This window comes from Stegostoma tigrinum, chromosome 1 (genome assembly GCF_030684315.1).
Source record: "Stegostoma tigrinum isolate sSteTig4 chromosome 1, sSteTig4.hap1, whole genome shotgun sequence".
Classification (NCBI taxonomy): Eukaryota; Metazoa; Chordata; class Chondrichthyes; order Orectolobiformes; family Stegostomatidae; genus Stegostoma; species Stegostoma tigrinum.
This window is the reverse complement of record NC_081354.1, coordinates 97254614-97275693: the sequence shown is the minus strand read 5'-3', so window position 1 is coordinate 97275693 and position 21080 is coordinate 97254614. Positions and strand designations below refer to the sequence as shown.

General features: G+C 42.8%; 1 protein-coding gene across 4 annotated transcripts in view; it reads right to left on the bottom strand.

Annotated features, from left to right (window-relative positions):
• The window catches only part of tbc1d1 (TBC1 (tre-2/USP6, BUB2, cdc16) domain family, member 1), a 260206-nt gene that overhangs the window by 36389 nt on the left and 202737 nt on the right, over nucleotides 1-21080 (bottom strand). For all 4 annotated transcript variants that reach the window (XM_048535085.2, XM_048535091.2, XM_048535100.2 and 1 more), the window contains 2 exons: nucleotides 12966-13127; nucleotides 773-931 (listed from right to left, as the gene is read on the bottom strand). In XM_048535085.2, coding sequence (XP_048391042.1) covers nucleotides 773-931; nucleotides 12966-13127 — 321 coding nt within the window. The remainder of the gene's footprint in view (nucleotides 1-772; nucleotides 932-12965; nucleotides 13128-21080) is intronic.

Here is a 21080-nt window from a genome sequence, read left to right as displayed (position 1 = left end):
GAAGAGAAAATGGGCAGCTCTGGTCTTCCACTCCATGGAGATCCAAAACCATTCACCAGTCTCAAAGAGAGCCAAAGGCTTTTTTAAAAAGCATTGTTTCTCTTTACTGAGCATGAAAACATGAAAATTGATGGGCAGCAAATGTCCATTGAGATAACAAGGTGTAGAGCTGGATACAAAAATGTCCATTGAGCCTCACCCAAGTCTGACGGCTTGGTTCATCATGACTGAGGACTTTGCCCTCTCTGTAGCCATATCATCTCTTAGAAAAGAACACAAGACAAGACCAATAAAGAAAAAAAACTTTTTTTTAGAAAAGGCTCTCTGAGTTCTAAAAGCAATAAAAACCAGTCCATCTGATCATATTGCTAATGCATAAGCTACTGTTATTTACTTACCTTTGAACTGACACAATCTCTGTCCCAGAACCAGTCAAACTCCCAGTTAAATACATGTTGAGAGTCAACACATATCACACAAAATGGTAAAGCATCCCAAACATTCCCTACCCTCTGGGAAAAGAAAAATTGACCCATATAAACGAACTCTGGTCTTCCACCTCTTGAACAATGGACATGCAATCTAACCTTTTCACTGTTCACCTCTGGTAGGTCATGTCTAGGTCTACAATATTGCAAATGAAATAGACGCAAATCTTTAAACCTATGTAAATAACCAGATGCAGTTAGAAGTGAGGGAAGGTTACTTAGTACTGATTGTATACATTTCATTTCAAAAACTGCCAGGAACTGTGAATGAAGTGGACACTTACCCAGATCAATAAGTATTGCATGCTGGTGAGATGTTAACTGCTTTAACAGTTCTTCATATGGAGTATCCTTTGGTTGTTGTTTTACAGGTAAACGATATCTCAGCTGGTGTTGCTCAGCTAGAACTTTCCATATTTCACCACGATGTTGCCGGGGTACACCTGTAAAAATGATTAAATACTTCATTATAAAAACATTAATCATTTCAAATGATTTTGATTCCTAAATCAGGACTTTGGTACAAAGCTGAGAATTAAAATCAACAATATAATGTTGAATTGGGAAGTCTCTTCACTGGTGAAACAAACATCTGCAAAATAATGGGACTTAGTTTGGCACATGTGTGTTGGAGGACTGGCCAAAGCAGTTTTTAGGGATTATAAATTGAGGAAAAATGTAATTTCAACCTGTTCTCCAAATCAGAAGTATCTGCAGGAAAGGGTGCATTCTTGTGGACAAAACTTTATGCTCTTACTTACTGGCCAATATTTCTTACTGAATTTAAGGAAGAAACCTAGAAATTAATTACTGTATCATATCAAAACTCTACCTATGCTGTAGTTTTCTAAGCATAAAACAAGAAGTCATGGCGAGTCATTTTAAGGACTAAGCAAAAATCAACACATCAGACCTATAACCACAAAATTGGTCAGAGTGTTTGTTTTAAGAAGTGACTTCAAGGAAGGAGATAGATGCTGAGAACTTTTTTTTGGAAAACTTGTAAAGCATTAAGTGCTTCCTAGCAAAATGAGTTATCATAGAAAAGAAATTAGAACTTAGCAATAAACAATCATGTTTGAAAATTATAACATGAGGCAATCAATTCCCAAAATCCATCGTTATCGTTGAAAGTTTTTAAAAACTTGGACGACACATCTGCTGAGATTTGTCGTGCTGGAGGGGGTGGGTGCGCGTCACCAGGAATCACAGTAGGGCAATCCTACAGCCACGTCATTGGGCAGCAAGGACAAATGTTTCCATGACGAAGGGAGGTTTCTTGAGCCAAGGTTAAGACCATAAGAAATAGCAGGAGTAGACTGTTCAGCCCCCGAGCCTGCTCTGCAAGTCAACAGGGATCATAGCTGATCTGACATCACTCAGAGGCACTTTCCTGCACTTTCCCTGCAACATTAGATTCATGATCAATAGAGGAATCAATCTCGAACTGAAATATACTCAAGGCTTCTTCCCCCACAGCTCCCTGTGGCAAGAAGTTCCAAAGACTTACAATCTAAGAGAAGAAATTCCTCTTCATTTCTTTATTCTAAAACTGTGCCCGCTGGTCCTAGACTATCCCAAGAGGAGAAACATCCTCTCAGCATTTATCCTCAAGCCCCTTACGAATCCTATATGCTTCAATGAGATCACCCCTCATTCTTCTGAACTCCAGTGAGTAGAGTCCCAACCTGTTCAGCCTTTTCTCATAAGACAATTCCTCTATGGCTGGGACCATCCTAGTGAACCTTCTCTGAAGTGCCTCCAAGGAAACAATATTTTTCTTTAATAAGGGGACAATACTGCAGATATGGCCTCACCAGCACCTCAGAGTTGCTGTAAGATTTCTGTACACAAACCCTTTGAAATAAGCGTCAATGACCCATTAGCCTTTCTGATCACCTGTTGCATCTAGTTTTCTCCACTTAAAGAACTTAAAGACTTAAGACAAAAGTTACTTAAGTTCTTTTGTCCTCTGTTTCAAAATGAACGTGACATTTTTCCACATTATACTCCATTTGTCAACTTTTGGCCACGTACTTAGCCGTCAGTATCTCTCTGAAAATTGTATGTATCCCTCTTGCAACATGGCTTTTTCCAAATATTTTAGTATTGTATGCAAATTTAGCCAAAGTACATTCACTTCTTTCCTCCAAGTTATTAATATATATTGCAAACAGTTGCATTCCATCACTGATCCCTGTGGAACCCCACTGGTTAAAAGTTGCCAACCTAAATAAGAACCTCTTATTTTCACTCACTGTTGCCTGCTCGCAAGTCAATTCTCTGTCCATGCTAATCTACTACCTCTAACACAGTGGGCTCTTATGAATTAACCTTTCGTAAGGTACCTTGTCGAATGCCTTCTGGAATTCTAAATACAACTGCTGACTCCCCTCTGTGCACTCTAGTTGAGAGTTCCTTGAAAATCTCTAATAAATCAGTAAAACACAATTTCCGTTTCATGGAGCTATGTTGACTCTGCTGGATTAGATTATGATTTCCAACTGGTTTCTCTCCTCTGCTTTGCTACAACATAGTTTCCAGCTTGTAGAATAGGGTGTCTCCATATGGTACAATTATTAATGAATGGACAATTTGGAAAATTGGCATGTAAAACAGGGTGCATTAGAAATGGTAACCAAGGTGGGAGGATTTGATACGAGTATAAAATTGTAAATCTGTTCATATCAGTTTCTAGCTATCAATTTTGAAAAGGCAAGATTCTAAAACACCCCATCCCTACAATCCAAATATAAAGTCATAGGACTTAGGATCAAGAATAGGTCATTTGGCCTCGAACCTGATCCACCGTTCACTAAGATCATACACAAACAGCGAATTCTGGAGAAACTCTGCAGGTCTGGCAGCATGTGTGAAGAGATACAGTTACCATTTCCAGCTCAGTTTGACTTTTCTTCAGGTTCTGAGGAAATGTTAACTTTATTTCTCTCCACAGATGCTGCGAGTTCTGCTGAGTTTCTTCAACATTCTGCGGGCTTGGTTCAAATTTCTAGCATCTGCAGTATTTTGCTTTTACTCAAATGGCTAATCCAGCTTTGGCCTCAACTCCACTTTTCTGTTTGCCTCATGACCCTTCACTTCCATGGTTAATCAACACATTTTGATGCACCCATCTTGAATCTACCCGAGTCTGGTGGTAAGCTAAGGGGTCAGTTTGTATTCGATGTTTCTAGGTCCATCAGCAATATAAGACATTTTGCCAGTCTTTCTTCACGTCTGTGGTTGACATGTTTGCCAACACTACCCGTAAAAAGTAGATTAAGTTTTCTCTGTACAATTTCACAATGCATTTTTTTTTCATTACCACAATGCTACCACATCCATCCAGATGGGAAAGACAATTTGGCCACAGCATGAAAGCAGTACTGGGAATTAAAGGACCAATGTGGACAGACAGTGACCTAGTGGTACTGTTACTGTGTTATTTATCCAGAGGCCCAGGCTAATGCCCTGGACAGAAGAGTTCAAAACCCACCCTGGCATACAGTGGAATTTAAACTCAATAAATCAATCTGCAAAGTATCAGTAATGGTGGCCAAGATGACATGTCACTTTGCATCCTTCTTTTTCAAAAGGAGAATAAGGATGTTACGTTGGGAATTTTTCAATTCCCTCAAATTTTTCTAGAATCTCAGGATTCTTGGAAGCGCATTAGAGTGTATCAACTACCTCTGTAGTTGCTTTGTTTAATATTCTTGAATGCATCTCCTTAGGTCTAGGAGCCTGTAATTTTCTGCTTCCTCCCAACCCCTAGCTTCCCTTTTTGAATAGAGGAGTGACCTGACTATTTTCCAACTTTATGCAACCTTCCCAAACCAAAGGACTTTTGGAAAATTAAAACCAGTGCATCAACTATCTCACAGCCTCTTAACTGCCTGAGAGGAAGTCCATCAAGACCCAGACACATTCCAAACCCATGAACATCACTATCTAGAAGGACAAGGGCAGCAGACACATGGGAACACCATCATCTGAAAGCTCACCTCCAAGCCACACTCTGACCTGGCCTGGAAACCTGTCACCATTCCTTCACTGTCACTGGGTCACAATCCTTGAAGTTCCTCCCTCACAGCACCGCAAGTCTACCTCCAGTAGGTTGATTGCTGCAGTTCAAAAAGTCATATTTCTGTACGTTAAACACAAATTGCAGCATCACTCAGCAAGAGATGATGCATTCTGCATTCAAACTCTTGCAAATAAAAATCCCTGATTCTAAACAAAGCAGGATAACCAAAAAGTGATTGTATTGATTAACATGATCAAACAGCCACTGGATACAGATGCAAAGCGACTTTATAGTTTGCCCGACATTGCCTGCAATCAGACCTGTGTGCGCCATTCTCCCACATTTATACTGCTGTCAGTGAGAGCACTGGGAGGTACAATGCAGAAATTATCAGTACAAGTTTGTTTCACATGCTGGAGTTCTCCTTCAGTTTCAAAACAAAACATTCATCTTAAAACCAAACACCAAACAAGCCAAAGAAGTTGCTTCTGCAGCACAGTAGAATATTCACATTAAACACAGCATGGCAGATAATTTAGAGATAGTAAGAACTGCCTGTGCTGGAGTCAGAGAGAACACAGCGTGGAGCTGGAGGAACACAGCAGACCAGGCAGCATCATCGGAGCAGGAATGTTGACATTTCGGGTCGGGACCCTTCTTCAGGAAAAAACAGGGCCCCGACCCGAAACATCAACTTTTCTAATGTTGCCTGGCCTGCTGTGTTCCTCCAGCTCCACTCTCCGGCAGATAATTTATATTTCGAGGTGAAACTGCACATTTGTTCCCTTTGTAGTTTGGCATTGAGTGTCATGTATACTTCAGAATTTTGCTTCATCTCCAATCATAACGAATATTTTGGATGAACGGTGTTTTCATTTATTTGGCATCATAGTTTAATTAATTTTGTTAATACAATTAGAATCAACTCAGCAACCAATAATAAAATCACAAACTGCTGGAGAAACTCAACAGGTCTGGCAACATCCGTGGCAAGAAAGCAGAGTTAAATGTTTCCTGTCCAGTGTCCTGTCTTCAGAAGTAACAATTGAATAAGTCTGATTTAAGGCAGGAGGCATTAAGTAAACAAACCACTACAGGCAAACATTGCTGTCTTTACCCAGTTTCCTAGATCTCCAGCACCAGACAAGCAAAATGCATGTCTCATGTCCAACTGGCACCATCTGTATTTGGATCTGGGTACAAGCAGGGAAGTGACAAGAGGAGCGTGGCAAGGTCCCAAATACTTTCCATCCTCGCATGCCTCAGATCTTCTGAAAATTCGGTGGTGCAGGGAGAGAGTAGCAAGGGGAATGGGAGATACAGGAGAAATGTGTAAACCAGAGTTCTTCTACCACATAACACTGCGCTGGAAATTGTTTGGGGAAATCAACAGCAGTGCTTGCAAATGGAAGCTGATAATCTTGATTGTTCTGAGAAGTGCTTACAGCAATCACACCTTTACAGAATACTGGAGTTTATGATTTACACCGAATTGTCAAAGCGGAAAGTAACACAACAGTAAGTAACAAGATAACACAGCAGTGTTGCAACAAAGGACTGAGGATGTTGTGATCTGAAATAAGAAAAACAGAAAATGCTGGAGGAGTCATATTAGACTTAAAATGTAAACTTTGTTTCTCTTCCCACAGTTGGCCAGACCTGCTGAATTTCTCCAGCACTTTCTACTTTTAAGAACACAGCCAGCATAAAAAGATAAATCAAAACTGTCAGATGTCCAACTCATTATATGAAAATGAAAAAATGGCAGAAGGCAAGGTCACGTGAAGTGTTTTTTGCCTAACTATATTGAAGAAGGTAGATTTGCAACACTTTAAAAAAACTGGAAATCAAACAAGCTTAAAGCTAAATTCCAAAGTGACAACATATTCTTCTTCTGAGAAGGAAATTCATGTCTTTTTCTTAAAAGGAGAACTGCAGAAAATCCACAATGCCAAAGTGGCAGTGAGTATTACCATGGAGTTCTCCAATCCATCACTGTAGCAAAAGGAGAAACTAACCTTCTGATCCTCAATGAACCACGTGCAATTCATCGAGTGAAAACGACAGCGGGGTTTGGCACTATTCTTCAGATTTTCTCAATTTTTGACTCGTGAAAAAAAAAACTTGGCTGTAGGAATCTAACTAGTATCTGTAATCATTGAAATGATGCCGTGGTGAACAATGTTAGTTTGCACCAGAACAGTCTTTGTGGTTACAATTTTCCCATTTCATTATTGCCTTTCATTGTGCTGTGGTTGCAGGTTCAAGCACTGGATACATTAAGTCACTAAGCATATGTGTAAGTTTCAGCAGTGCTGCCACCTCATGTTGTAACACATTGTTACCAAAGTTTTGGAAATTTCCACTTGCAACAAGAAAGTGAGCTTTATAGATCAATTAAAAACAATTAAATGACAGAAACGTCTAAGTTAGGAATAAGGAGAAGGAATCCCACAACCCACGCTGCTACATGAAATAAATGTTTTCAAATCCACCCTCCATGACCTTTCCTCTCCCTATCTCAGATATTCACCCATCCTACACATTCCTGTGGTATTTGCACCCACCCAACTCTGGCCAATTCTAATAGATTCACCGTTGGCAGCACTGCCTTCAGCTCCTGAAACCCCAGGTCCTAAATGCAGTCCGAGTACTTCTCAGTACTTCAGAGTACACAGTTAACACATTCTTCCAGTATCTGTGCGGGTTTCCTCTACGTGCTCTGGTTTCTTCTCACAGTCCTAAGATGTGCAGGCTAACTGGATTGACTATGCTAAATGTCCCATGGTGCCCATGGATGTTTAGGTTAGGTGAATTAGGCATGAGAAATGTAAGGGAATGGGTTGGGGTGGGATGCTCTTCAGAGGGGTGTTGTGGGCTTGTTGGGCTGAATGGCCTGTTTCCACACTGTGAGGATTCTATGATTCTAAATCACTATGCTCAATCAGACTGTAGTGCATCGTAATAGACCAAACGGCCTCTTTCTGCAGTGTAATATTCTCGGATGGTGTAATTACTGTAACAGCATTCCAGTGATCCACACATGTTTTAAGAAATTCAGCCATTTGAACTCTCCCAAATAAATCCCGTAGCTTTCTGAATCTTCTATTATGAATGAAGATACTAAAATATTTTAAAAGTACATTTCTTTAGGAAATGCCGATCAGATTAAGTAAATTTGACCAATAGCAATTGTCCATTTGATGGTTACTCTGTGGCAAATAATTCCTAATTTAAATACATATTGGAATAATAATTATGAAACACTTAACAACTTCTGTAGAACATTAAACTAGTTTCATACATGGCTGATACAGGACAAAAGACAAATTTTAGATATTGTAGATGATAACAACCATGCTGGCTTCACCAGGCCGGGTTCATACTCTGCCTTTGTGGAAGACTGTTGAGATTGTGATGGTGTAAGAAATAATATTCTTGAGCTTGGCAGTCAAAAATCAACTCGAAGAAATTGTTGAAGCTTGATTTACATTTGTGAATGTTAGTACTGTGCTTTTTCTACATGTGCACGCTGTTTTTGGGGATCCCTCGATCTCATTTTGTAACACACTGTCAATTCCAAAATCTTCTACAGGCATTCCCAGTTTTGCCTCGGTTGATTAAATGACCCATTCACTGCAGGGATAATGGGAACTGCAGATGCTGGAGAATTCCAAGATAATAAAATGTGAGGCTGGATGAACACAGCAGGCCAAGCAGCATCTCAGGAGCACAAAAGCTGACATTTCGGGCCTAGACCCTTCATCAGAGAGGGGGATGGGGAGAGGGAACTGGAATAAATAGGGAGAGAGGGGGAGGCGGAACGAAGATGGAGAGTAAAGAAGATAGGTGGAGAGTGTGTAGGTGGGGAGGTGGGGGGGGGGGGGGTGGATAGGTCAGTCCAGGGAAGACGGACAGGTCAAGGAGGTGGGATGATGTTAGTAGGTAGCTGGGGGTGCGGCTTGGGGTGGGAGGAAGGGATGGGTGAGAGGAAGAACCGGTTTGGGAGGCAGAGACAGGTTGGACTGGTTTTGGGATGCAGTGGGTGGGGGGGAAGAGGCTGGGCTGTTTGTGTGGTGCAGTGGGGGGAAGGGACGAACTAGGCTGGTTTAGGGATGCAGTAGGGGAAGGGGAGATTTTGAAACTGGTGAAGTCCACATTGATACCATATGGCTGCAGGGTTCCCAGGCGGAATATGAGTTGCTGTTCCTGCAACCTTCGGGTGGCATCATTGTGGCACTGCAGGAGGCCTATGATGGACATGTCATCTAGAGAATGGGAGGGGGAGTGGAAATGGTTTGCGACTGGGAGGTGCAGTTGTTTGTTGCGAACTGAGCGGAGGTGTTCTGCAAAGCGGTCGCCAAGCCTCCGCTTGGTTTCCCCATTGTAGAGGAAGCCGCACTGGGTACAGTGGATGCAGTATACCACATTGGCAGATGTGCAGGTGAACCTCTGCTTAATGTGGAACGTCATCTTGGGGCCTGGGAAGGACAGAGATCCAAGATGACATTCCACATTAAGCAGAGGTTCACCTGCACATCTGCCAATGTGGTATACTGCATCCACTGTACCCAGTGCGGCTTCCTCTACATTGGGGAAACCAAGCGGAGGCTTGGGGACCGCTTTGCAGAACACCTCCGCTCAGTTCGCAACAAACAACTGCACCTCCCAGTCGCAAACCATTTCCACTCCCCCTCCCATTCTCTAGATGACATGTCCATCATGGGCCTCCTGCACTGCCACAATGATGCCACCCGAAGGTTGCAGGAACAGCAACTCATATTCCGCCTGGGAACCCTGCAGCCATATGGTATCAAAGTGGACTTCACCAGTTTCAAAATCTCCCCTTCCCCTACTGCATCCCTAAACCAGCCCAGTTCGTCCCCTCCCCCCACTGCACCACACAACCAGCCCAGCTCTTCACCCCCACCCACTGCATCCCAAAACCAGTCCAACCTGTCTCTGCCTCCCTACCCGGTTCTTCCTCTCACCCATCCCTTCCTCCCACCCCAAGCCGCACCCCCAGCTACCTACTAACCCCATCCCACCTCCTTGACCTGTCCGTCTTCCCTGGACTGACCTATCCCCTCCCTACCTCCCCACCTACACACACTCCACCTATCTTCTTTACTCTCCATCTTCGGTCCGCCTCCCCCTCTCTCCCTATTTATTCCAGTTCCCTCTCCCCATCCCCCTCTCTGATGAAGGGTCTAGGCCCGAAACGTCAGCTTTTGTGCTCCTGAGATGCTGCTTGGCCTGTTGTGTTCATCCAGCCTCACATTTTATTACCATTCACTGCAGGGTCCTTTTTCCCTAAGAAAGTGGAATGTTTCAGCTGACAACTCCTGCTGTTGCCTGGCGATTACCCAGGACACTCTGCTCCCTCTCCTGCACAGCACTGTCACTCTTCGATTCACCCAATCCTCTACGATTGGAAGGAACTTTGACTAAAGGGAAAACTGCTTGTATGGCATACTGGCGCCTGAGCAGCTTTTGAATAAAACAAAAAGATATTTCCCAGCTCTATACAGCCAAACCAACCAACTGCAACATCTGTATATGCTCATATGAAGGGGCTAAAATAACAAACACAGTCAGTCGGTCAAACTGGCCAACCATAATTTATTTGGCTACAATTGTTCTTCACTTTTGTTGCTGCCATTGTTCGTGCAGTAAGATTGCAAAGTAGAAGTCTGCTGTTAATTTTGAAAATCTGCCAAAGTCAGTTAACGACTTTTCGGAATTGTAACATAACGTAATGCAACAAAGTTAGCCTCCTGTTTGCCATTATCAGCAAAGAAGAAAGTGCCGTTAGTGAGTCAGTGCAGTGAGTGCTTGGAATGAAATTAGTTTTCTCAACAAGTCTTTTGAAAATATTGAACAGTTGCATTAACGTACAAAAATAGGCCACTGATGTTGTGGGAGTGTCATGCCAGAAGGGAAATCAGAGCTTTAAAAAAAACTGATAAGAAACAAAAAAGGGACAATTGCATCAATGTCAAACAAAAACAGAATGCAAAACAACTTTGCTCCACTGCAGCTTTGACCACTTTTATATCTGACTTGGAGTTCCCCACCCAATTCACTCAAAGCTATAGAAATAGATAAGAAAACTACATCATGTGCATCCCTCCCACTCCTTTCACGCAGTTGATATGGTGACACTGACGCCAAGGTGCAGGTACGTAGAACAGTTGCCCTTGCTCACTGGATGTTGCCAACTCTCACTTGCAGCAATTCTATGGGCACTGGCAGCCCTGCCACAACTCATTTTGGCGCCAAGCTTCAACAAGCTATCTGGCCACAGATGGCATCAGCTAATGTCCATAAACCATGATAAATGAAGATGGGATGAAACAGAGTTCATTCACATTTCCAAATGAGGACACATTAATTACACTACATGCTTCCATGTCCATAAATGAAAGCAGAGGGCTGGGATTTTTGTAATAAATGAAGCCACAACTGTCTCACTGCATACTAGTTGCATTACAATCTACCGGATGGTTGGCTTATGAAACAGAGAATATTAACACCGATGCAGTCGTGTGCTCTCACCTGAAGTTGCTGCAGAATGGAGTGTGAGATTGTATCCCTTAGCTTTCCAAGTGTATAATGGAGTAAGACACTGAGAAGTGTAAAGAAAGAGGTACACTGAAGTGCATGTCATTAGATCCTGAATGGACTATTTAGGTAGGTATAGCCGGTCAAGGCCCCATATTGGAAATGATCCCTAAGAGCATAGTCTTCCGAAGAAGGGTCCTGACCTGAAACATTCAGTTTTCCTGCTCCTCTGATGCTGCCTGGCCTACTGTGTTCCTCCAGCTCCACACTGTGTTGTCTCTGACTCCAGCATCAGCTGTTCTTACTATCTCTGAGCACATGGGAAACTTGTTTTTATTAACCGGGACACACACTATACAAGGAAGGAGGGTGAACCTGTCTAAAATACTAGTTAGAACACATCAGAAGTACAGTGTCCAGCTTTGGTCGCTGTGCTCCGGGACAGGTGTGACTACACCAGAGAGAATGCTGGAGAGTAATGAGGAAGTTACCTGGCCTGCAGAATTTTATGAGGGAAGACTAAATAGGCTGCTCTCTTTGGGGCTGAACAGGCTGAGGACTGTCTGAACTGAAGTGAAATTAAACAATGAGGGCCTGTATAAAGTGCAATGGAAATGCCAATTTCTCATGATGAGGAGCACATACATCAAATCTATGCTCTCTGATTAAGTAGTAGAAGGGTCATCAGGGATTTCAGAGAAGTATATTTGACCCAGGCAGTGGTGAGGATCACTGTTCAAGTGAGTGGCAGAGATGGAACCCTGACTACATTAAGAAGTTACTCAGACATGATCGTAAAGTGCTGAAAGCAACAAGGATGTGGACTTTATAGTCGGAATGTGGGATGCAGCTGGATGGTTACTTGCCAGCCACCTTGAAAATGACTGGCCAAATAGCCCCTTTCCACGCTGTAAATTTCTACGAATCTAGGAAGGTGGTGTTTTGCATCTGGCTGTGTTTTGCCTAAACTGGCACCACTTGATGCAGATAAAAGTTATCTGAAATGGAAAAAGCTCTGCTCCCTGGCATTGGCAATCCTCACTTTGATGATCAACACACAAACACAAGAAATCAAGCCTGCACACTCAGATCAGTGCAACAAGCAAATATTCTGCAGTATCTGAAAGTCAGCTCCATTCCTAACTCCCAGAAAGGAATGTTTCAAAACGTTTTCTGCAGAACTTGAGATATTGTAATGTACAGCCCATTAAGTTTCATCCCACTTTACAGACAGCCCTTCATACTTGCACTATAATTCTGCCAGGAGCTAACCTCCATTCACTACAGGCATTTTGCTTATAGGAGAAGTGCAGATATTAATGCAAACAACTTTGTAGAGTGAACACAAGTATAGATGTTGAGATGGATTTTTGTTGTTTGCAACTGAGGTTCACTGGACTTGAAGAACATCAGTACATTTCTGGGATCTGGCACTGATGTGGGCTGGATGTTGAACTTATATAATGCTTCAACAAAAACAAGGAAATAACACTTTTCATAATCAAGGGAGAATTTTAAGAGGTGAAACTTTCTTCTCCCCAATGACACAACAGGTCTCAGTGAGCCGTAGGAGCATCCTGTGGTTGCCCATCTACTGTCACCTGGTACCCAGGCTTTGCATTCTACACCAATGTATAAACAAACCTGGTTTCAGGAAAATGCAGGCGGTGAACAGTGTAATGGGCGACTGGAACTTCAACTCCAAAAATCTGAAGCGTAGTGTCAAAAACAAAAATTCACCATCTTCACATTCTATGGAATAGTTAAAAATGAATCTGAATTTGGCAACACTAAATAATTCCAAAAGAATGTCATTATTCAGATCAAATAATGGAGCTTATTACATCCATTGTTGATTAGTTAAGTAATAAATACTGGCTGCTCACCTTGGCCCATGGCTGTGTGAATATCCTCCATGTCAAATTTAACTGTTGACCTTGCAGGCACATTGAGCATCTTCTCCCAAACCAGAGTCACTTCTTTTAGGCAGAGAGTGATTTCCTCGTAATCCAGTTTCAGACGCTTGTTCTGCAGGTCACTTTCTGAAGCTACAAAATAAAGAGGAAACCATTTTATAGGTGGCAATGAAGACCATTTCAAGATTATCGAACAAGATGATGACAGCAGTCCTTCCTCACTGCTTTTAAAGGAGTGAGCAAAAGCTGTGAGCCTTGCCAGAGATGTGCACATTTTAAGAGCAGAAAACAAAACGGTTAGACTGAGCAACCAGATTCTTTCCAACTATTTGGATCCAGAGGCCCTGCCAGGCCCTACCAACCCCTCCCCCACAGGGCTTATTCAAGTGGACCTTTACAGAGACCGAGCTATGGATAGCATGGCATGCAAGCTTCCTCACGCTTCAAGCCAATAAGCACACACACTATTCCAAACATTTACTGAAATGTCACTTGCCTGCCACCTTACAGCAGGCTGCTCCAACTTTACCTTCTTTATCGTCGACCAGAAAGACACCTTCCATACTGAGGCTGACAGGGCCATCACCCATCTCCCACGCTTAAGGCCTTAAGAATAAGAACAAGAGTAGGCCATTTTGCCCCTCAAACCCGCTCTGCCATTCAAGAGGATCATAGTTGGTGTGACATTTCTCACTCTACTTTCCTGTCTCTTCCCCATAACCTTCAATTCCCTTAGTGAGTAAGCAGCTACTTATCTCTGCCTTAAATATATACAAAGGACCCTGTCCCCACAGCCCTCTGTAGCAGGGAATCCCAAAGACAAAGACAATCAACCCGCGGAAGAAATTCTCTCCATCTCAGCCTTAATTTGCACCCCTTTATTCTGAGGCTATAGCCTATGGTACAAGGCTCTCCCATGTTGGGAAACATCCCCTCAATATTTACTCTCCCAAGCTTACAAATCCGACATGTTTCAATGAGATCACCTCTCAATTTTCTAAACACTGGTGAGTAGAGTCCCAATCTGTTTAACTTTTGCTCAAAAGAAAATCCCTTCACACCAGGGACCACACCAGTGAACCTTCTCTGAACTGCTTCAAGAAAATGATATCTTTCCTTAAATAAGGCACCCAAAATTGCTCACAGTACTTCAGATATGATCTCACGAGCACCTCGTACAGTTGCAGTAAGGTTTTCATGAGCTTACACTGTAACCCTACTGAAACATGAACCAACATTTTCACCACCTACACCCCTTCCCCTCCTTCATGAAAACAATGATAAGAATCAACCATCCTCACCACCCACCCCACGAGTCACCATATTCAAAGTATCATTGTTTACCACCTCCAAACACATTCTCCCCTTTCTGCTGTCAGCAGCACCCAGCAGAGATCATTCCCTACGTGGCTCCAAGGTCCACTAACAACCTCAACACTTCCTCTGGGACCTTCCCATACAATCACAGAAGGTAAAAACACTTATGCATTCACCTCTTCCCTCCTCACTGCCCAAGATCTGCTGAGGTTCTCCAGTATTGTTTATGTTTGTTTCAGATCTTCGGCATCTGCAGTTTTTTGCTTTTATAGAAAAAACACACTTCATATGCTAATACTTGATTGTTGCTTCGTCAATTTATTGATAATGTTTTGTATTATTCAAGCCTTGCACAATATGGAATTGAAAGCTGTTAGAACACTTGCTGATAAAATTATTTAATTAAAATAATGAAAACTCAATTTTGGTTCGGAGCTGTGAACTGAGAGCTGCGAGCTCAATTTGATCTTTATGATGTGGGCACCAGCTTGTGTCAAAAATAAAAAGATCAAATAAGGTGTTGCTTATTGGTGAGGCCAGGTCTTGAAGTTAATTGCAGGTTATTCTTTGACCAAAAGACCCTACTGGTTGTTTGATACTGGAGGGACAGCATTACATTTCAACAGATAGCAGATGTTTGGCTGTAAATGAGGTCAGGATCCAAGAACTGGTTCCAACAATTCTAGATGCTCAAGCAAATAGCAACTGTTGAATGGTGTGGCCTAGTGGAGATATGGTCAGCATGGCGGGGACCTGCCAGAGTTTTGGATTGTGTTGTTATCTGGGAGGAGGAGTTTGGTTCTTGATGCTACAGCATGAAGATTTGAAAGTTCCCCGTCTAACCTCCCATTATCAGCTACTGGAAGTTCAGAAAATAGAAACTACGTATTACTGACTTCATCCGAGTGAGCTGGAAAGGGGGCCCTGGTTGATTTTCTGAAGATGTCAACCAAGAACATCTATCTATGCCCGTGGAACAACAAGTCGTGAAAACCACTTAAGTAATCTAGCCAGTTATTTTATATTGGGTATTTGTGGACTGAGTTTGTTTGTATGTATGTCTATTGTTTGCGTGAACGGGCCTGAAAGCAAAGGTGATTGGGTTTAAATATAGACAATTAGATTACTTTGTTGGTTAATTTTGCTCTACTGAAGTTATTGCATTTCTAATAAATTGTAAGCATTTTGTTCAAGCTACAGATGCGGAGTGTAGAATTGATTATCTACAGAGACTGAGTTCGATTAGGTTAGGAACCATTAGGGTCAATTCAGAGGGTCTTTGAAAGTTTTAATTTTACTGTTTTGAGAAGAGAGGCAGAAAGGCGAATTTGGTTTCGCTTTGTGTCATAACAAAGGGAGTATTTAAGCCATATTTCAACCCAAAAATGGAGATAATTGGATTTAAACAAGTACAACAAATGAGAAATCCTCTTTTACACTTCAAACACAGAGTATTTTAACTGATGTGTTGCCAGACTACATAAAACGCAAATTCTCAAATACATTTCTAAAATCAGAGAAATCTAGTCACTTCCTGAAAAAACGACGAGCAAACCGGCAACTTAACTACTTAAACAATGCCACCATTGTCTGTCACAACAAATCATGCATTTGGATGACTCAATACCCATTTTTGCAAGAGACACTGGCTGTAGAATTCTTGTGGGTTCTACCAGAATAACTTGAGGGGAAATCCCGTGGAAGAAAGAGACCCAGTTACACCGGGCCAACACTGTCCGTAAGACTCCTGACCCCGGCTCAGAGCTGATAGTTCCAGGAATGCCAAAATGTGTCTGAATAGATGCCTGCACCTATCTGACAAAGCATGCAGATAAAATGCTGTGCAACCAAAGGAGTTCAAGAAAGCAACCAGTTGGTCAAATCCTTCTAAATAACTTCACTTGTAGAACCTTACCAATAATAGGTTAATGGAATGCTGACCTCTTACAGACTTTAATCCCAACTGAAATTAGACAGTTTTTTTGTACCTACTCAAACAGTTCACATTGGCCTCCAAGGCAGCAACTGCTAGATCAAAACTTAAAAACTCATCTACCACAGAAATATTTCATTGTTATGCTACTGAAGCTCTGATTACACACAAGATATGTCACGCACTTGGGCGATTGCTCACGAACAACATGATCAATAAATTCTGATAAACAGCTCATGAATTTCAGCTGCTAAATTGTTAGTGTCCGATTTACAACAAAAACCTGGAGACAAAACACCGTCATTACTGCAAATCTGAAATTAAGTCAGAAACTACTGTAAACACTCAGGTCAGACAACATTTATGGAGAGGGAAACAGAGCTCATATTTTGGGTTTATAACCTTTCTGCCAAAATCTGCCAAATGTTTGGAGACAATGGGGAGGTGGCTGAATTTACACTTTGAAAAAAAAAGTGTAGCATGTAGAGCAACAAGAGTCTGTTTGGCCCTTTGAGCCTGCACTGCTATTCAACATGATAATGTTTTTAAAAACATTAAGGAAGGCAAAGGAGGAGAGCAAAGAACAAAAGGAAACGAAACTTCTGAGTGCAAAGAAAGGGACATTAAAAAACAAAAACAGGAGGGAGGCTCAAGTTAAAATGCGACGAGCAAAGAAACAAAAGATGGGGCTCAAGGAGATATAAGCAGCTATATTAGAAACATTACCAGCAAAAGTCTCTGAAAGAAATAGGGTCAAGGGTTCCTATCCAAAATTGAACACTTTACAGAAGTTCGGGGTGCAGCCCTGAATCAAAAACCGAGACACTGTTTTGCCCGCTTACACTGGGATTCATTTCCATAGTGTCAGAGGCCGGGGAGAGGTTTTACGTGGGATTGACAGCAATTAGGAGAATTTACATGGCAAGTGACTAGAAGCTCAGCTTCATGCTTGTAGGCCAAATACAGGTCTTCCGAGAGGTGGTCACTCAATCTGCATTTAGTTTTGAGGTTAGTTGGCTCGCTGAGCTGATTTCTTATACCGCAGACGTTTCGTTACCATACTTGGTAACATTCCCAGTGCAGGTGAAAGGTTGGTGTGTTTTCTCGCCTGGTTTTTAAACTCTGGTGTCGGTTGAACTGGATTGCCTCACTTCCGGTTTTCCGACGTAGTGGGACGTATATGGGGTCAAGTTCAATGTTTTTTATTAATAGCATGCTTCATGGATTGTCATGCTACTAGGTGGTCTCATGCCTGTCTCTGCCTAGCCTGTCCCAGGATCTTGGTGGCGTCTCAGTCAAAATGGTGGTTCTCCTTGTCCATGTGGATTGAGATGAGTGAGTATTGGTCGTGTCATTGTGTAGTTAGTGAGTGTTCATGTACCTTTGTTAGTTTCCTTCCTGTTTGTCCGATGTACCGTTTCTCACGGTCTCTGCAGGGGATCATGTAGATGACACAGGTAGATTGGTAGACAATGTCATCTACAAGATCCCCTGCAGAGACTGTGAGAAACAGTACATCAGACAAACAGGAAGGAAACTAACAAAGGTACATGAACACTCACTAACTACACAATGACACGATCAATACTCACTCATCTCAATCCACACGGACAAGGAGAACCACCATTTTGACTGGGACGACACCAAGATCCTGGGACAGACTAGGCAGAGACAGGCACAAGAACTCCTAGAAGCATGGTAATCCATGAAGCATGCTATTAATAAACACATTGAACTCGACCCCATATACATCCAACTACGAAGGAAAACTGGAAGGGAGGCAACCCATCGCAATGGGTCCCAGAGTTTAAAAACCAGGCGGGAAAACACACTGATGCTTCATCAGAGGCTGCACTGGGGATGTACCCAGTACAGTAACGAAACGTCTGTGATACAAGAAACCAGCTCGGCGAGCCAACCAACCTCGGCACCCACAACCCAAGCTGCATTTGGTTTCTTTAATGCAGAGGACAACACTGTGAACAATGTAGACTCGGGTACGTATATGAAACGCATTCCTTTCAGGAGTCAGTCAATCTGAAAGATTGCATGTAATGGCCAGGAATTTCTATGAGCTGCTCGTGCTCTGCCACCCTAACTTTTGAGCACTGTGTCGAATCCTCTGCTCGCTCGGAATATCCACAGCATCTCAGGTAAACTTACTGTGGAGTGTACCTACGAAAGTAGTGCGAAGATTCAGAAGCTGCTAAGTGGTAAACTTGAAAAATCTGAAATTAAAAAAAGAAAGCCCTATAAGCACTCAACAATTAAGGGCACCTCTATGGAGAGAGGAACAGTCTTGGACAGAACATTTTACTAACGTTACTATTTGCAGCGCGGACTCCAATTCAGATCAGAAGTTCCTTGAGCTGCTAATACTGACTGACAATCTGTTTGTCTAAGGTTTCAGTAGCATCACATCACTTGTCTTACCATCTCTACCTTATCTAATTTCTCAATGATTACTTAATTATTTAATAATATCTGTTGTTTACATGATTGCCAATTTTTTTTTAGAAACACCACCCAATAGTTTGTTTACTGGATGGTGAGTATCTTATTTCCATGTATTTACATCTCATTAATACACAACTTCCAACTCTCCTTCACTTAGAAAGTAGATGGTGCACCCTTGCCGCTGTAAATGGGAGTGGGTACCTGGTGGAGGCAGCTACCTGAATGCCAGGGACACAGCTTCTGCATCACTGTGCAGACAGGGGCGCGCACACACATCTCTGTGCACTTGCATTGGATTCTTCTGTGATCACTGACACGTGCATCTTCCAGATCTCAGTTTGTTTCCCGATGCTCACTCTGCTTCTGAATACTCCACACCACTTTCTTGGAACACATTCACTGACATAACAGACTGTAAGCTTCTATGTTGCTCCCATTGCTGTTGTAGTTCACAGGGTCTGTAGTGCTCTGTTACAGGCTGCCAGCTTCCATGGCTCACGTTATGTTTTTGAGCAGCGGGAGAATCAGGCAGCTTGTCACAGTGGGGGAGTACTGAACAGTCAGTCAGTTAGCTAGTGATGTACATGCTGCTCCGTTGCACGATCAATGTCGCATCTGCAGCATGTGCCAACACCATAAGGGGGGGGCATACATGCTGCATGTGCTTTAAACATGTGGCTATATCTGAAAGGCAAAGTGCAGCAGTCCTTTGTGCGATGATAGGGAATTAGTGTCAGTCTGGACACTGCCACTATCAGCCGAAGGCTGGTTCTACTCCACTCCAGGGGACTGACCATCGTCAGACTTGCTCATACCAGAGTCCAGGAATCCATGTCCTTACAGTTTAAACATTGGACCATAGTCAGTCCTGCAGATTAAGTGCAACAAGGTTGGGCTTACGGGTAGGTCTGTCAGGATGTCCATCTAGACACTGGTATTACAGTGGTGGGATGGGAATGGATTTTTGTTTAAACCTGCAATGAGACAGAGGGAGGCATTAAGTACAATGAAGTGAAAGAAGGGGCTGATATTAGAAATGCAAGAATAGAAAAGGTTGAGAGACTCTCTCAATGAGAGAATAGCAACCCTAGCAGGAGGAAGGAAAAGTACTTTGAGGGTTGAGGTGGTGGAGAGTGAGAGCTAGAGTCCATGAGCCTTGAGGAGAGGTGTGTGTGCACTGATTAGGACAGTGTGCTTGTGTGTGTGCGTGTATTGGGGAGTACATGGCACCACTTACACTTTGAGTGCAGAGGAGCACTGACCTTCCTGTACACTGCTGGCTGCTTCTCTTCACCTGGCACACAGCCCTTGCTCTGGGCTGCAATCTGTGTCCAAGCTGCATACATGTGGGGGCATGGCCTCATGTGGGCAATCCAATGGGAAAAGGATCACCCTCTCCACCAACCCATCTATCCTGTCCACGAGCTTTCCTTTCCTCTGGGCCATATATGCTTAGTTCCGTAAACAGTGAGAGTACGTAGCATCTGAAGTGGTGCTTAGCTGGGTATTACATACGGTGGCCAGAGGTGGAAAAGGCAGGAGATCCCTGCAGTGACAAATATTTCCACCTCACTGGCTGCACAATTCCCGGAGAAAGGAGACTGGCTGTGCAAATAAAAAGTAGACGAAGTTGCTCTGGAGCCACAGCAAACCAGGTACCACCAAAACACATCAGCCTGTCACGCAACATCGACAAAACAGTAACTGCAAGTGTGCGCATTCAAACATTTGGCAGAATGTTAAGGGGAGGTGATTGGGTTTAGTCTGAAGAAAAAACACTAAAGGAGGAGCAGGAGCTGGCTATTCAGTTATTTGAGCCTGATCTACTATTTGACATGATCATTGCTGATCCTCTATCTCAATGCCCAATGTCACATTTCCACTTTCGCCAATATTTTTGCTGCCTTTGAAATCTAGAAATTTATCAACTTCTTTCTCAAACATATTCAGTGAATTGGCCTCCACAGCCTTTTGCGTTAAACAATTCCACACATTCACTACACTTTGACATTTTTCCTCATCCCAGTCCTAAGTGGTCTGCAGCCTCATATCCTGAGGATGATAGTCGGAGATAGCCACAGCACTTGCTGGTACAAACTTTACTTGTCACCTAACAGCCTAAAGATAGGGCCTGCCAGGTTTCAATGCACGTAAGCACAGGCAACTTCAGTATCTCAGGAGCTGTGAACGATACAGAATGCTGGTGCTGTCAACAGCGAACATCCCCATTTCTGACTGAGGATGCAGCAAAGACTATTAATCATCACCTGAAGCAGTCAGGCTTAGACACTGCTCTGAGGAATACCTGCAGCAAAATCCCTGGATTGAGATGACTGGCTTCCAACAACCTCAACTATTTTCCTTGATGCAATAAGTGT